Genomic DNA, 15,681 nt, shown 5'->3' with positions numbered 1-15,681 from the left:
CCAAAATTTCCATTCGATATTTATCTGTGATGATACTTTGACACATTTTGCAGGGTGTCTTTGATTCCATGACTACAAATTTTGTCTGTCTGCCCTACCATGGTTTGGCTCCTGTTTGATGATGGAGAACTGCAGTCTGCCGTTGTCCCCTTCATCCCTGTCACTGGCCAGGATGGTCCCCACGTACTCTCCAGCCGGCTGGTTTTCTGGCACACGGAAGTCAAACTTGGACGTGGAGGGTTCTGGGGTGTTGTCATTCTCATCCAGCACTGTCACTACAACCTGGTGTAACATGGAGAACAATAACGTTAGAATAAATCATCAAATTTTCTTGTAGATTATGAATGTTCTGAATGTGTTAAGAATGTATCCAATATATTTTGCCCAGCACATAGTAGGGTAGACCCTTACACCTATTTTGGTCGGATATTATTGTAAAAATCTAAAAAGCAAAATCCAGCATAAAGCAAAATCCAGCTAAAAGTAAAATCTTGTTACTTTGCACCCATCATCATCATAGTTAAGGCATTTTGTGTAGCGTCACTTCAGTTTTCTTTCTTGTATGTAAGTTTATGTTCTCCCACGTAGGAGTGAACAATTATCTATGCCTGTGGAAGGGGTACTTCTAGTGATAAATGATTGACAGCGCATGTGTGCTGACATCACCTGTACTGAGTTCTCCCTGCTGTTGCTAGGTAACCCGTCAGTGTTGTCCCTGGCTGTCACACTCAGGAGGTAGTCTGTCTGCTTCTCTCTGTCCAGGGGCTCAGTCAGGGTGATGTTACCCTGAAAGTCAAACATGAGGAAGACATCTTGTAGTAAATACATTTCAAATGGTCAATTAAGCTAAGACATGTATGGTATCATGTTACCAAAGTTCAGGGTGATATGCACTGGAAATGTATAAAAGTGAGAATTTTGAGAACCTGTGTCACTTTGCCTCTGTACATTTGAAGAAGTCCACAGGGTCAAAAGTTCTAAACATAAACTGTGCAACTCCAGATGTCTTACTGAGGGATGACTGTAGTATGCTAGATGCCAGTAATAGCTGGAATGAATCCACGCTACTATACACTACATTTACTCCCAAACTTACATGTATACATTCTTCAAAAACTTAAGCATATCAATTTTTTCCACACTGTTTCCAAAAGAATCTATTGACTCCATTTTCCTACCAATGCTTGAAGACTGTGACTGTGCCACAATGTGACGTACCTCGTCAGGATGGATGGTAAACCTGCCCCCTGCCCCTGACAGGTGGTACTGCACCCTGCCGTAGCTGCCACTGTCCCTGTCTGTAGCCTCCACCCTCAGCACCTCTGTCCCAGCAGGCTGGTTCTCTAAAACTGAAGCCTGAAGACAAAGGGATAAACTGTAAAACGGTCTAGTTCTGTAAGTGTACAAACACACAACCAGAAAAGCATCATCTATAGAACACTCATACCACACTTGAAGAACTACATATCAAGCTTTAATGTAGTTCTTCTGAAGGGTTATAAACCAGACATCTCATAAGAATTTCACCAATAAACATAACTATGGTATCAATGTTATAATCAGTTATCTAATAGTATATGTTTGTTTGCCTTTTGTGTACTAATTTCTATTTCTACTCCTTTCCTCCCTTAGGCCACACCAATTTAATTTCTTGGTTAACGGATTCGCCCGCTTCATTTTTTTCTGATTTGCAAATAAAAATAAAAATTTAGAATCAAGTGTAAAATGCTCATATTTTGCCCTGAACAGTTGAAAACAGTCCTTTTCATCCTAGTTGTTACAACTATTCCATCTTTCAATGCAATGGTATCATTATAAGTTCAAAATTCATTGTTTAAATTTTGAACCAGCCTGGTGTGTTGACTTCATGGCTCCTATCGAACCATTTTGGGCCATAATAGGATGCCTAGGCCTGTTTTTATTTTTATTTTTTTTCGCCCGCCCGCTCCATTATTTTTCTACAAAAATCCGTTAACCAAGAAATTAAATTGGTGTGGCCTTATCTTGGAAAAATCTTGTCTGAAGTTCTTTTTTATCAATTATAGAAGTCGACTTATTGAAATACATAATACTTTCTCAAGTGTGTTTCTGACCTGATATTTGTTGAGTGAGAAGATGGGATTGTTGTCGTTGATGTCGACTATCTCTATGGAGACAGGGATGTCAGCTGTCCTGACAGGCTTGCCCTCGTCTGCGGCCTGCACGGTGAAGTTAACCCACTGGTGCTGCTCATGGTCCACAGGTCTGCTCACTGTGATAGTGCCTGGGGAGGGGTGTATGTTTCATAATACTGTAATTCACTTAATGATCACAGCAGCAAAACTTTGCAGTCTGAGAAAAATGGACGTGTTTACAGAACTATATGTTCACGGTGGCGCAGGTGCAGAAAAAGAAAGTTGGCAAATAAGTTGTTAACAGTAATAATAAGTTTGGGGTACAGAAGTGACTGCAAACATACATATTAAGTACCTAAAATAAATCAGGAATTACAGTGTTATATATAAACTTACAGTTTAGAATTTTGCTTCTGAATCATGAAGACTTCTTCTAAGAAAGAAGAACTATCATGATCATGATGAAGCTGATCTGGAACCAACTTAGCTCACTGAAGAGCTAAATAGTTTTCCACTGTTTGTGACAGTGAAGACAAATTTCCCTAGCTCTTCTTGACATGTACATGCATGTACATGTACAATGTACTGTGGATCAGGGCTAAATGGGACTGCGAGCCCTTTCAGTGGTACGAACGTCAATTAAGCAACAACAGCCAAGTTCTGAACTCTGCACGCTTCTAAAAGTATTCAATATATTTCACCAAAAGCTGCTGTGTCCAACATACCCAGATATTTGTCTCTGATGGCAAAGAACTCTGTAGCCAGCGAGCCGTTGACAATCCTGTAGGTGATGATTCCGTTTTTCCCCTTGTCGGCATCCGTTGCAATGATACTCATGACGACCGTTCCTACAGGAACCTCCTCCAGAATCCTCTCCTGGTAGAACGCCACGCCAGGCGGCTGGAAGGTCGGCGTGTTGTCGTTCTCATCGATGATACTGATCGTCACCTGAGCTGGGGTGTAAAGTCATAAAAGGTGGTCTATTACCATATTATGTATACACATACAAGTAATCTTTACTTACTCTATAAAACACATCTAATAGAGATTTTCTCAATGATAATAATAGATACTTATCAATACATGTAACAGGATTTAAATTTTCACTGATCTGGCCTCAGGAATTACAGCAATTTCAGAACATTTCAGAAGATAATAAGTAACTGTTTTTATCACAATCTCAACAGTTCACAGTGATGTACAGTAACTCTGTGATAATACATGTAGCAGGATGAAATGAACAAAAAAAGACAGGTGGGTATGTCAGGCCTGTAAAAGATTTTGCAATGGGTCCAATAGGCCAGCAACACAACACTACCAGTGGCCTAGCCCCCTGCTGTAGTGCTTGCATAACTGTGTGGCCCAAGGGCTACAGAAATGGAGATTGGCACCACCCCTATGCTCCACAAGGAGTGGAAAGGGACCTTCTTCTTTTCCAATAGGCCAATACGTTAATACCTTTAAACACAGTTTCCACTGATAAAAAACAACAGAAGCAGTCCTTACCATCCCTCCCACTGCGTGCCCTCTGTGGCACGTCCGATGTCAGGTCCTCCACACCGATAGTCAGCTGCACCACCTCTGCCTTCTCCCTGTTCAGGGTGGAGTTCACAAACAGCCCTCCCCCAAACTGGTCCACACCGAACCAGTCCAGATAGCCCATCCCGTTCACAATGTGGTTCCCCTGTAGATCTGTGGCCACCACTGCTGTGATGGAGTAATCCAGCAGGCTGTTGAGATCCTGGTCCACAGCTGTAACATTGATGATCCAACTCCCTACCTCCATACTCTCTGAAACAGTAGCCGTGTGGATGTACTGTAGGAAATAAGGCGCGCTGTCGTTGATATCCTCCACCTCGATTAGAACCGTGCTGGTTCCGGACCGCGTGGGGATGCCGTGATCGGTCGCCTTGACGACCAGCACGTACTGGTCGCGTGCCTCCCTGTCCAGGGCCTGTCGGTGAGCGATGCGGATGACACCAGTCTCAGGGTTGATGGTGAATTTGTCCTGCCCGCCACTCTCTATACGGTAGGTGATGAGTTTGTTAAGTCCATCGTCCTGGTCACTAGCCTGGATTCTGGTCACTGAGGTTCCTTGGGGGAGAAGAATGTAATTTTTGTCTTATGATTGGTTGCTTTTGTTCTCATAAAAACTATGCAAAAATTCATGTGAGTATCATAGATTGTATTGTATTATAACAGATGAGGTTGGTACATAGCAACTGGGTAGAAATGTTGCTGGCACATGTGAAAAATAATAGAAGTACTTTAGGAGAGAATGCATTGAAACTGAAATGCCCCAATAGCTGTAAATTCTTCCTTGATGTATATAACTTTATAACTTACAGCAGTAAACCAATGACTGTCTGATGCCACTGAGCATTTTAGGGTAGCAAATATTCTCCTAACCTGGAAAAGCATTTTCAGACACATTTGCTCTGAAGAGTGTTGATGTGAAGATGGGAGAATTGTCATTTTGATCCAGGATCTCCAGGTATATCCCAGCGGACTCGTTCAGTCCACCAGGGTCGGCTGCCATGACAGTAAAGCTGAGGTCATTGCCAACTGTCTCCCTGTCTAGCAAACTGCCATCCCTCACAAACAGTTCACCTGTAGAACAATCAAACATGTAAGGATAACATTCTAATTAGAGTTAAGGTGAGACTTTAACATTTTACTAGATCGTGCAGTACTACTTTAAATTGATTTTTAATTTCAGCACAATTTCAGCATAATAATTTCTGTCCTAGTCCACAAACTTGAAAGAAACTTTATCAAAGCTTTACTAGAGAGAATAAATACTTTTAAAGATTTGAGCTGAGAAAGTGTTACCTTTGACACTGTCTATCCTGAAGAATCGTGCATCCTTGCCAAAGATGGAGTAGTGCACTTCTGCATTGGTTGTGGCATCAGCATCAACTGCCAGGATGTCTTCACTCTGTTAACAAAAGTAGAGAGTTTATCTTTTCTTGATCTCTTTAAGTTTCCCTAATATCTTGTAATGAAACATTTTCTACTGGAATATTAAGCATGCAGCAGAAAATCTAACCTGGAAGGATGCAGAGAGACTGGCTGCTGACTGAACATGCTGGAATGTTCTGATTGCCTCATGTGTCAGAAGACATGGAAGCCCCTTAGCAAGTGGATGGAATTCAGCACCAAGGACAGATGCGTTTACTTGTGTGTAGATGATGTTAACTACCAAGGACAGGTGTGTTTGTGTGTGTGTGTGTGTGTGTGGTGTTCAGCACCAAGGACAGGTCTTCTGGGTGTACGTAGATGGTTTTAATCACTAGGGACAGATAAGATTACTTGTGTGTAGATAGTGTTCAGCACCAAGGACAGGTCTTTTGTGTGTACATAGATGTTTTTTGTCAGGGACAAGTAAGTTTACTTACTGTGGGTAGATTGTGTTAAACACTAAGGACATACATGTCTGCCTGTACAGATATGTGTGGAGCGTGTTCAGCACCAAGGACAGGCATGTTGTGTGTGGCTGGCGTTCAGCACCAAGGACAGGTACATGAATGACATGCAGTAATAATCACCATGTCTACAGCTGTGCCTGCCTGTGAGTTCTCAGAGATCCTGCCCCTGTACAGCGGCTGGGTAAACCTCGGTCTCTGGTCATTCTCATCTATCACTGTGATGTAAACCTGTGTAGCATCCTGGAGAGAAGAAAGGGAACACTTAAAATTGGCAGACTAAGCTATACAAAAATCTTTAAACTTTACTTGCCTTTGGCTCTGGGGAAAGCATAACATATTCAAGCTCAAAGACTAGACTATATCATACAGTTTACATATACTTTGCCAAGAAAGAATATAGTGAAACAAGATATTCAGATGGTGTGTCCTGGTGTACATATATTACTTATGTAAGTGTGCAATGACCAGTGACCTACCCTTCTAACATGTGAAGGGTTTTTGGGGTTGTCCCTAGCTGTGACAGTCAGGGTATACTGTGGGATGACTTCTCTGTCTAGCAGGCCATTCACATAGATCTCTCCATTCTGAAACATTGTAATTGAAAAGGAGTTAGGCTTGTTCTTTAACACAACATAACCAACATTGCAATGCAAAGGCAATTCTCCAAAATAAACAAAAGAATGACGAGTTCATTAACTGAAAAAAGGCTGATAGCCAATGGCTGTCCCGCCAATAGCTGTTGAAGAATCAGTACTTACTGTTCCGTTTATCCTGAAGACCTGTCCAATGTTCCCACTGGTGATGCTGTAAGTAATGAAGGCATTGTTGCCTTCGTCTGTGTCATTTGCAGACACCTTAAACACCAGGGTGTCCACAGGTGAATTCTCACTGACTCTGCAGTAATACGGCAGGTCTTGGAAAACAGGGTCGTTGTCATTGATGTCCAGAACCTCTATACTGACAGTCATCTGTAGAACATTTTTAAAATGTGATAGAAGAAAAATTATGCAGAGCCAGACAAAAGCATATAGGAAGATCTTAACATGACTCAGATAATGCTTCAAGTTCAATTTCAAGAATTTGTGAAATAATACTTTTTTAATAAATAGGATTCAAAATGAGATCTTAGTACAAAATTTAGAAGACTTTACTTTGAAAAAAAAATCTAAAAACCTTATGATGCCCTTCACGTAAAATGGAAAATTGTTTGGGATGATGAAGAGACAACTATCACTTTCCTATCACTTTTTAAAATAATTTGACAAAACAAGACAACAACGTTCAGTGTGAAAAGAAGAAATCTTACAAAGCCCTTGAGAGGAGGTCGTCCCCTGTCCTGTGCCCGTAGGGTGATGTTGTAGAAAGCCGTCCTCTCTCTGTCCAGTTCCAGTCCCTGTTTCACCTTCAGGTCACCGTCCAGCAGGGAGATGTAGAACTCATCTGACAGGAGGGTACAAACAACCAATCAGCTGAATGACGGATAAACAAACTGACCAATGAAGATTGGGAATAACTAACATACCAGATAGTTCTATTGGACAACTGTGTTGAGCCATAAGACTGTCTGAAAAAACTGCAGGAGAGGCACATAGAAGCATGATTCATGTCAGACTACCAAAATACCATTGACAATACATGTATGGACCAACAACTTTATATAGCTCTTGAAATTGCAATGAACTTTATAATAGTTTATGAATGTTGTTCAGCACCAGGCACAGGGGTGGTGCATGTGGGAATGTTGTTCAGCACCAGGGACAGAGATAGTGCATGTGTGGATGTTGTTCAGCACCAGGGACGGAGATGGTGCATGTGTAAATGTTGTTCAGCACCAGGGACAGGGGTGGTGCATGTGTGAATGTTGTTCAGCACCAGGGACGGAGATGGTGCATGTGTGGATGTTGTTCAGCACCAGGGACAGGGATGGTGCATGTGTGAATGTTGTTCAGCACCAGGGACAGGGATGGTGCATGTGTGGATGTTGTTCAGCACCAGGGACAGAGATGGTACATGTGTGAATGTTGTTCAGCACCAGGGACAGGGATGGTGCATGTGTGAATGTTGTTCAGCGCCAGGGACAGGGATGGTGCATGTGTGAATGTTGTTCAGCACCAGGGACAGGGATGGTTTATTTGTACACAAACAGTTATATAACATGCAAGGGAATTTGTCTTCAGAAAACTCACCATCCTCATCTCCATCAAAAATTGTGTAGTCAATCTTGCCAAAGTCTCCAGAATCCTCGTCCAGTGCAGGAAAGCTGCCCACAAATGACCCCAACAGACCCTCGGCCATCCTGATGGGGCCCACTTGTTCTCTCAGGAAGTGTGGGACCACATCATTGATGTCATTCACAAAGATAGTCACCTGGTCAGGTATGGACTTTGTTATTGATTATAGCTGTTTGTGTTACTCTACATCTCAAAGTAAAACTTGCAGGCTTTCCCTCTATACAGATTAGACTACTTCTTTAAGCTAAAAAAAGAAACTGTAAGGATATTGTGATAAACATCTTGCCCCAATGCATCAATCCCTCATTCTATACAGGATTTACATTGATGTCAATATAAGAGAATATTTAAGTTAGAACACCCACATTATAGAACAGTACTTACAGTTGTTGTGGAAGTTTTCCTTTTGTTCACATCAAGTGCCTGGTCTGTGGCAGTCACAGCAAGTCGGTACTCTCCTGCACTGTTCTCATAGTCAAGTTCATTCACAGTCCTGATCTTCCCCTGCACAAAACAGACAGTAGTGGTAACCTCAAGGCAGGAAAAAATCTTGGCTTCAAAGTCTAGAAATGTCAAATTGGTCTATACATCTTCCCTTCTGTGTAATTTCTTGTTGGAAATTGGGGTTCTATACAGACAAAATACAAATTATGACGTCTGTTCAAGTCAGGGACAATGACATAGAAGTGCCTCAAACAGTATTACTTAAATTAAAGGATTACAACCAAGACAAGGTTTCAAAGGTTCTTACTGTGTCAGGTTCAATTTCAAATTCATTGCCATCATTCCCATTGGCAATGTCAAAGATGACTTGGCCATTCTGTCCCTGATCAATGTCTGTAGCGTTGATGTCCACGATGTAGATACCGGCACTGCCCTCCCCCTCCCTCAGGGTGTAGGAGTAGGTGGGAAACTCAAACACAGGGGCATTGTCATTCTCATCCAGGATGTAGATGAACACCTGAGTGTATGCCTGAAGTGGGGAAGAGACGGTATAGAAGAGTGAGAGCCAATAGGCATGCAGCATTTCTACATATGCAGTGGCCTGATTGGCCAATTTGCAGGCAGTGGTTTTCCTTGCTGATTGGCTGTTGAGATAACTGAATCAGACTAGCTTCCTTTAAAAAGCTGCAACATATTCACAATACGGACCGCATTTTCTATTAGAATACTTAGCCAGGCAAAAGAGTGGCTTTGGCTTGTAAATCTGTGGAAATGTATCACATAACCTAATTCTTTATACACCTTACTTTTTGGGGGTCACAGGACTCAAACTATGCGTTGATTATGTTTGGTAATGTTGTGGTATCTGGCTATAACAAAACATTGGGCAGTAAGAACTATAACAGACCCCTGCATATGTATCTCTCTTAATAGCTTGAGTACAACTGCCCTTCAAACAATTATATAGCTTTAATTTGCAACCATTACAGTTGTTATAACAGTTTGCACCTGTAGCTGCGGTGACCCCTCATCCTCCACCAGTACTGTCATGTTGTAGAAATCCTTGGTCTCACGGTCGGGTGAGTTGGGACGTGTGGTGATGTCTCCTGACAACCTGTCCATCCTGACACAAACACAGACCAAAATGATAACTATGCAACTCTCTTGCAAAATGAATATGTTGGTACAATGTAGTAAACTTTTTCAGTTGTTAAGACTTGAATCATCTTTCTGTCAATGTACAAAACTCAGCATCACCTCAGTCAAAGGTAAATGCTGCCATCTTAGTCAGAAGAGCTTCCTTTTGGTTGCATATAGTACTGCAACTGCAATGATGAAAGTTCAAAGGGGACCTTCCAAACTATTCAATACAGTTCTACTGCAAGTTCATAATTGGCCAGACACCTGAACATAGAGTCCTCGTTCCCATTGATGATATAATAGGAAAGGAAGCCATTGTCTCCAGCATCAATATCCATGGCCTGAACCTGGGTCACTGTAGTGCCACCTCCTACATTCTGCAAGGAAACATCAAAGCACAATTCAGGGGTGCGTTAGTCAATTCCTGCTTTGTACGATTTTGTCAAATTGAATAAAATTAAAATTGAAAATTGAATTTAGGCTGAACAATGAGCTACAAAACTGTACTTGAATGTGTGTGAATTTGTGAAACAATAACCAGTTCTTCTTCTATGATGGGTACATTGTAGCAAAAATGGCATAACTCAGTGGCCTCTGACCTCTTGTACTGAGACGTTGTATTGGTAGGAGGAATTGAAGATAAAGACAGGGACGTTGTCATTGATGTCCTCCAGGGTGATCACAACTGTCACATTGTTACACAGCTGTGGGCTGCCCTGGTCACATGCAACAACCTGTCGTGCCAACCAAACATGGAACAATCAATAGCGGTCTTACATTGTACCTGTTACAATTGTTGACATGTGCAATAAACTTTGACTTGACTTGTAACAAAAAATGTGATGAGTTGGTAAAGGTACAGTGTTATGCCTGAGAACATTGTCTACAGATAGTTGCATCTTTTTTCAAACACCATTCAGAAATACCCTTCATTCTATTTAGTAAGCATTACACACTTTAATCTAAGCATTATATTAGAAAGTAAGCCATACAAGGAAATTTGACCACTATTCTCAAGAAGATTTTATTCCACTAGTAGCTTCAAATGATATTACCATTGGACCACACAAATCTATTTCCTTCTCTGTAAAAACCAAGAAAGAGAACTGGAAGGAATACTTGAATCTGACTATAATCACTCTTTATGGAGTGTACCAAGCCTAAAATTTGGACCCCAGACTCTGTTTTCACCTTGATCTTCATAGGCAGCAGCAATGTTACATTCTGCCATCTTATAGTCAGGAGAGCAGCTCAGTCAATGTTACATTCTGCCATCTTATAGTCAGGAGAGCCTTCTTTCAGTTCCACATGGTACTGCACTTTCTGTAACACACTATCAAATTTCTCCCTACCCTGAGCCTGTACTCCTCCTGTTCCTCCCTGTCTAGTGGATGTAGGTTCTTGATGATGCCATGTCCAGACTCTGTCTTCTCTACTCTGAAGTATCCCAGCTCATTCCCAGTTTCTATAGTGTACTCCACCTGTCAAAAATGACAATGATAAATGTAAAAAATGATCTAAAAAAACAATTGACTATGTCACCTAATGGTTCAAATCAAACACAACCCTCTAACCAGAGTTTAAAATACCAGAAAAACCACATACGAAACCCAAATAAGGTTTTGTAGACAGAAATATCATGGCCAATACAACACAGAAGTTTCTGCTCCAGAGCGGTCCATTCTAACTATGTTATAATAATTCTCCAAGTAACTCCCTCACCCTTCCATTGTCCCCATCATCAGGATCCCTGGCGAGGACTCGGGCAATAGCTGAACCGTTGGGAGTCATGGGACCCTCCGTCACACTCACATCTGTCTGGGTGAAGAGGTCAAACTTGGGAAAGTTGTCGTTCTCATCCACAATCACTATAGATACCTGGGGGGAAAGGAAGACATTTTAAAGTAGAGATCAAGAAAGAGAACAAGATGAAAATAGAATGCTTGGAGAAAAACTTTTATTAGACTCCCTGAAAATACGTGTGCCAAGACTTAGTCCTCACGTTGCTTTTATCGAATTCGACAATACAGTATTTTTTTTTAATCTAAGAGCCAACAAGTGAAATTTCTGTGGCTGTACTGTTACAGTATTGATTTCATGGACTCCTTCAGATCAATAAAAAAAAAAAGACAATTTACTGCTTATGGATTTCTCTATCTCCTGTAGGGTAGACCACTGCATTATGTGTGTAATTATATTGCACAAGGAATAAAACATGCCCTTTCATTGGTTGTAGGAGTGCACTGGACTCTGTTTGGACTGTTTAATTGATTTGATCAATAGACCTACCGGTATGTTCATTTACAAGAGACTATGATGTATCACCTGAACTGTTATACTGTGACAAAAACCAGGGCAAACCTATAAGGATACTAGACAACATTGACAGCTAGGACCAATAACAGGCTTGTTCCTATTTGGGTCAGTACAAGTATTTGTCAAGAAAATGGAAAACAAGTTTAGAGTCTATTCATTCAACAAATCTGCCACCTCAAGAAAGTTATGTACATTATTCCACTTTTCAGTATAATAAAACATTATTCCACTTTTCAGTATAATAAAAGAATAGAATTATTTTATTACCTTCGCCAAGAAGGTTATGTTTTCAGGGGCGTTCGTGTATGTGTGTGTGTGTGTGTGTGTGTGTGTGTGTGTGTGTCTGTCTGTCAACACGATAACTTGAGAAGGTCTTGATGGATTGTCTTGATACTTGGTAGGTAGGTAGGTCTTGATGAGACCTCAAAATGATTAGATTTTGGGCCACCTGGCGGCTTGTCATGGTACTGCAGCAGAACTTCCGGTTTTGATACCTCATGATCCAGACATGCTAGGGTGACGAAATTTAGATGGTAGATAGCTCTTGTGCTGGGGATAAAGTGACATGAGCTTGAGCCCCCTAGTTGCTTGCTGTAGAACTGCAGGGGGGTTTAATGGACAAATGTTTAAAGGGGGATAACTCAAGAACCAATTGATGGATCATCATGATTTTTGGTATGTAGGTAGCTTGAGTGATGCTTGACATAATGATATTACAGTTATGCAAATATGGATGTAATTTGCATAATTAATGAGGAAATTCTATTTATCAGCTGTATTCCATAATAGGAAGTTCAAGCTTGTGACATATGTTATTAACAATGAGAGAAACACAGGCAGATATCGATTATGCAAATGAAGACTTAATTTGCATAATTAATGAGAAAATATTATAATTGCATAGTGGTAACTGCCTGGAATTTTATACTTGGGGTGTTTGAAAGTTAAGTTAAGGTGAACATAATTAAACAAAACTTATTCAAATAAGGACCTCATTTGCATAATTTATGAGAAAATGTCATCATGGCATTCTTTGTTAAGATAAGACTGTCTTTTGGTGGAGAATATGATCAACAGATATAATTCATGCAATTGAGGATCCTATTTGCATAATTAGGGGGACTAATATATAATTTCTTAATCATAAAAGCTAACATCATTTGGCGAAGGTATGAGATCGTGGAACTCTAGTTAATATTCAAATGATTATTTTTTCTTTACAATGCTTGCTAATGTCACTGCCATTAATGTTATACTCTCTCCTAGATGAATACACAATGTGACTATACTTGAGTGAAGACAGTTTCTGCACAGTATGGACTGTTGCCAATGTGACATGTTCTTAAGTGCAGAGATGACAATGATGAAGTAAGTGTAATTATCCACTCTGTACAGTGTCGGTGAAGGCTTCCGCCTTACAGGGTTTGATGCCAACTACGCTTAGACATGACGTATTGTTCATATCTGAGGGTATGGCCTGCACTCCTTGGGCCTAAATAGGTTTAGTTCAGCTTGGTAAGCCTTTCATTTAGAACATGTACGGAATGGAGGCATTGGAGAATATAAATCAGAACATTTGACAAACTGTAACTGAATGGAATTTTTTCCACAACATCATTGACATATGTATGTTAGGCCATACCAATGTGTTTCTATGGTTCTCAGATATTCCAATTGAAAGTAGAAATAAAGCAAGAGGATAAAATAAAGCTATGGGGCTGAAATCTGACTATATTCCAAAACAGTGTGAACCCAAACTTGGCCCCTAGGTTCTATTTTCATGTTAAGCTTTGACTTAAGCATTTATGCTTTAAATCGGAGAACCAACAATTCAAATCGGTGTGGCACGAAATGTAAATACCACATGATTCCATCCCAGTGATGGCATTGACAAAGTGGTTCTAATTACTGTTGCTCAGTACAGAGGCAATAAATGAAGGTGTTGCCATTGTCTGCTACTACCCAGGCTGTGTATGAGCTATATCTTCATCATCTTATCATATGGCACATCAAAGGGTTCAATAACAGACACCCTCTGTTCAGTTTTTGTGTGGCAGGAGTCCCCAATGTGTCATAACTCATAAGCATGCAACATGCTTTATATACATATCGACTGAGAAGGCACAATATATAGGGTACAGGGGTAAAATATGGTGTTGAAGCCATGTATAATGTATGCTTGTAGATTGTTACACATGTGGTGTACTTGCAATGGTCATCCATTTCATGATTGGCTTTTTATCAAAACAGATGGAGTGAGAAGTTGTTAAGTGCAAAAGCTATATTGGAATTAGCAATAATTCTTTATATAAGTCACATTCAATATTCGCCTAAAATATGGCAATATCAATTACATTTTGTGGATTTCCATTCACTGTAAATTTTGAAATTCTTGCTATGTTTTAAAGTTTGCAAAAGTCATTATACTGCAAACAACTGTTCTATCTTCAAGATACAAATTTAACACATAAAATTATACAAAAATCATTGTAGTTTAGAAATCTTGGAAACAAAAGTCCCGCTGCTATGGATATAGTTTTGTGCAGTTACATAGTTCATCCATGTAATTTTGCAATTTTGCATGCTCTTTACACCAAAACTACTTTCCTACAAGAGTAACTGATTATAGAGTCATGATTCTTGGAATACCATCTGCAGTGGACCACATCATTGCAAAACCTTTCTCAAAGTGCAATCAGTTGAGATGGTGCAAAGGACCTTATAGTTCATGGAGCAAAGGGAGCAAGCAATGCCATAAATCAATTTTGAGGCCCCACCAATTACTTTTCTTGGTTGTCAAGCAAGCAAGGAAATGAGTGAGGGTGAAATATGAAAATGAAATGAAAAGCATGAATCAGATAATGTTCAATCCAAAATTTAGTGCACATGTGCAGTGCACATCAAAATCAAACCATGCCTGGAGACTCTGTTACATTTCGATTCCAGAAAGAGCAAATCAAACTGCTGTGCCCCCAAGGTGAAAGAGCAATGGGAACAAGCAATGCAATCTATCAATTTGGACAGAGAAATACAGTAACGAAAGCTGCAATATCACATGAGATTGGGGATTAGGAAATGTAGGTCAGAGTTGAAGTACCGACCAGACACTGGGTCAGGGACAACATCATTAGGGGGAATGTTCACTGCCATGTCAGCCTAACAGTTTTATTACATCTGTCCAGATTGCTTTGGAGTAGCAAAGGTTTGAAAATACAAGCAGATACTGTGAAGCTCGGAAAAAGGCTTTGGCAAAACTATGAGGAAGCTTGAAAAGTGGTCAAATTTGGTTCAGTTAGAAAGCAATGTTATATGGAACAATATTGGTAGCATTGAATTCTCCTTTTCAGCATGAGAGAAAGAGATGGCAGCAGCATGTGTAATGCTGTTCAGCACCGAGAAGGGCATGATTTCTGTGTTTAACCACTATCTGCATTTCAGAACCAAGGACAGGGAAGCTCGAAAAGTGGTCAAATTTAGTTCAGTTAGAAAGCAATGTTATATGGAACAATATTGGTAGCATTGAATTCTCCTTTTCAGCATGAGAGAAAGAGATGGCAGCAGCATGTGTAATGCTGTTCAGCACCGAGAAGGGCATGATTTCTGTGTTTAACCACTATCTGCATTTCAGAACCAAGGACAGGGATACACAACATTTGGCTTCTTTTGGCTTGTTTCTCACTATTTTAGAGAGGATGAACTTGTCTAACAAGTGCTGAACAGGCTTAATTTGTGATCAATAGCTGACAACAACACTCACCGTGGCAGAGTCTGTTTCTATCCCTCCATCAGTAGAGATGACAGTGATATCATACTGGGCTGCCTCCTCACGATCTATTCTGTCAATGGTGCTGATCAGGCCCTAGATACAAGAAAAGAGAATAAATTACATCAAACTTTCTAGTTTGATGTATTGTAACATTTGCAGGTAACATTTGCAAAGCAAATGCATAATGTCAACCTTTGCATATTGTCTGCTCTGCTAATACTTACTCAAACACATTCATATAT

At 40.3% G+C, this 15,681-nt stretch overlaps 1 protein-coding gene across 1 annotated transcript in view; it reads right to left on the bottom strand.

Moving 5' to 3' along the window:
* Positions 1–15,681, bottom strand: part of LOC109478292 (cadherin-23-like) — a 69,783-nt gene that overhangs the window by 16,593 nt on the left and 37,509 nt on the right. Inside the window, exons 22-42 of the mRNA XM_019779760.1 lie at positions 15,431–15,532; positions 11,080–11,235; positions 10,710–10,838; positions 9,957–10,091; positions 9,622–9,734; positions 9,226–9,340; positions 8,525–8,746; positions 8,158–8,277; positions 7,729–7,909; positions 6,849–6,982; positions 6,301–6,510; positions 6,019–6,126; positions 5,663–5,782; positions 4,947–5,052; positions 4,524–4,724; positions 3,621–4,208; positions 2,840–3,067; positions 2,094–2,263; positions 1,219–1,356; positions 667–786; positions 99–282 (exon numbers count right to left, since the gene is read on the bottom strand). Coding sequence (XP_019635319.1) covers positions 99–282; positions 667–786; positions 1,219–1,356; positions 2,094–2,263; positions 2,840–3,067; positions 3,621–4,208; positions 4,524–4,724; positions 4,947–5,052; positions 5,663–5,782; positions 6,019–6,126; positions 6,301–6,510; positions 6,849–6,982; positions 7,729–7,909; positions 8,158–8,277; positions 8,525–8,746; positions 9,226–9,340; positions 9,622–9,734; positions 9,957–10,091; positions 10,710–10,838; positions 11,080–11,235; positions 15,431–15,532 — 3,580 coding nt within the window. The remainder of the gene's footprint in view (positions 1–98; positions 283–666; positions 787–1,218; positions 1,357–2,093; positions 2,264–2,839; positions 3,068–3,620; positions 4,209–4,523; positions 4,725–4,946; positions 5,053–5,662; positions 5,783–6,018; positions 6,127–6,300; positions 6,511–6,848; positions 6,983–7,728; positions 7,910–8,157; positions 8,278–8,524; positions 8,747–9,225; positions 9,341–9,621; positions 9,735–9,956; positions 10,092–10,709; positions 10,839–11,079; positions 11,236–15,430; positions 15,533–15,681) is intronic.

This window comes from Branchiostoma belcheri, unplaced genomic scaffold (assembly GCF_001625305.1).
Source record: "Branchiostoma belcheri isolate BF01 breed outbred unplaced genomic scaffold, Haploidv18h27 scaffold43, whole genome shotgun sequence".
Taxonomy (NCBI): Eukaryota; Metazoa; Chordata; class Leptocardii; order Amphioxiformes; family Branchiostomatidae; genus Branchiostoma; species Branchiostoma belcheri.
This window is presented reverse-complemented; position numbering and strand designations above follow the sequence as displayed.